The sequence below is a fragment of the Sphaeroforma arctica genome, assembly GCF_001186125.1.
Source record: "Sphaeroforma arctica JP610 unplaced genomic scaffold supercont1.1609, whole genome shotgun sequence".
Classification (NCBI taxonomy): domain Eukaryota; class Ichthyosporea; order Ichthyophonida; genus Sphaeroforma; species Sphaeroforma arctica.
The window spans coordinates 10,979-12,970 of NW_014038949.1; the positions used below are offsets into that span (position 1 = coordinate 10,979).

The following is a 1,992-nucleotide window of genomic DNA, read 5'->3' on the forward strand; positions in this document are numbered from 1 at the left end:
TGTGTGTATGTGTGTGTGTATGTGTGTGCTTGCGTGAGTGAGTGAGTGAGTGTGCGTGTGTGTATACTCGTGTTTATGTGTGTGCTTGCGTGAGTGAGTGAGTGAGTGAGTAAGTGAGTGAGTGAGTGAATGAGTGTGCGTGTGCGCGCGCGTGTGTGTGCGAGTGTGCGTGTGTGTATACTCGTGTTTGTGTATCGTACTGATTAAATCAAATACATCCGTATATGTACTCTTTATATCTCATAAGATCCAGATTTCGGTGTATGCGTGTCCATGGTAAATATAGAAATACTCACTTATTCCGGCACAGTAAAAGATTCGCATCCACTTTACATTTCCTGTAAAATTATAGACGCACAAGTGTGCCTTATGCTTACGGCGCGCATGTTTGCTTATTTATAGGTCTAGTCGGTATCAAAACTCTCCATAATCAAAATAGCGAGTCATCTTTACAAGTGAATCTCAAACAACTTGTACCCAGAAACTCGTACACAAGAAAACAAACACTATCAAACCACAGTGTGTAACTACCTTGAATAAGCATATCTGCGGTGGTATTGTCCCTGCCCGAGTTTACGTCGACTACAAAGTGGAACGGTTGTGGATGCACATCGATATAAGCACTTCCTAGTGCAACAACCAACTCTTTCCCCTCTTGAGTGCACGCACCAGCCTCAACACCCCATGCATACGCATCTGGCCATACATGCGCGGTGTAATCAGCTAGATTCTTTGTGTAGTTAGCAGGCATAGGTCCCCATACATCGGGGGGATATGTGGTCGATGAGCGCACACAGTGTCTTTGTACGATCACTGAGGCGACTATGTCGTCAAGGTTACTAGGTATAGGCTTATATATGTGGGGTTCTACAGAGTGTATATCTTGGCCTTGTGGTGATGGTTGTTCAAGCTTTATACCTGCGCCATTGACTACACATATACTGGCAGTATTGATAAGCAGAACGTAACTTAAGGAACTTAGTAGGCATGAGGCCAGCTTGGGATTATCCATTGTCATCATTAGCACTCAAGGCGATTGAGCTCTAGCTAGACTACGTGTACTAAACTTAGTGAATATGAACGACGTGTAAACGTGTGGGTATGGATTTCTTCGTAGACACGGATCACGTATATACATATCTACTAATCTATAAGTATATAAATTGATCGACGAAACGTAGATACACTGAGCGGCGAGCGATACATATTTCATCACACGTCCTTGCACGTCCTTGCACGTCCTTGCACGTCCCTGCACGTCCTTGCACGTCCTTGCGAGGAACTCATTGGATTTGCATCAGAAAGACAGATAAATCCCATCAATCTTGTTGCCGCGTTTTCTATATATGGTGGTACACAGCCATTAAGATATCTGTCCAAGACTTCACCTTAGGTATTTTTTAGTTAAAAAAAATAAGTTGTCACGAATATTCCAGGATTAATCACGCGACTGGGACTGGGACCGTTGGACTGCGGACGCCGCGGGTACCGAAACCCAATTCTGCGCCCGAGCACAGAAGGGGCAAATTCTTAGTTCCGCCATGTGCAGCTGTGGCTGAGAAATTAATATTCGTTGCATTTCCTATGGAGTTCCTGGTCTGCTTTGTATAATCTCGTCTGTGTAAATATAAATGTTGTTGAACAAACAAAGTATTGTTTCACGTAGATAAATACGTCTCCTTATAGTTGCAACAATAATTATGTCTTTCTCCGTAGCGCTCTGTGCTTTGGGGCGAATTGCCAGCACCACTATATACACCCGAACCCTAGTGTTGACGCCTACGTATATAGTGAAGTCAAAATATTCAGTGTATAATCTATTCAGCCCCAGGCCTGAGCTGCCGATTTTTGCGAGGTATGTGCCTTATTAAGCTCTTGAAAAATCGGTGTCACGTGCGACTCAGTCTGTTGCAGTTGATGATGTTGCGCGTGGCTGCAGGAAGTAATCTCACAATGCGTTTCAATTTTCATGTGAGTGTATTCACAATATAT

General features: G+C 43.7%; 1 protein-coding gene across 1 annotated transcript; it reads right to left on the reverse strand.

The window, feature by feature from the left end:
• Positions 1–292: 292 nt before the first annotated feature.
• Positions 293–1,307, reverse strand: SARC_11285 (hypothetical protein; the record flags this gene model as incomplete). Its single annotated transcript, XM_014294633.1, has 2 exons — positions 516–1,307; positions 293–338 (listed from the first exon to the last, which is right to left on the reverse strand). The coding sequence occupies exons 1-2, from the start codon at positions 1,019–1,021 to the stop codon at positions 293–295; spliced, it is 552 nt and encodes a 183-aa protein (XP_014150108.1). The 5' UTR covers positions 1,022–1,307.
• Positions 1,308–1,992: the final 685 nt, after the last annotated feature.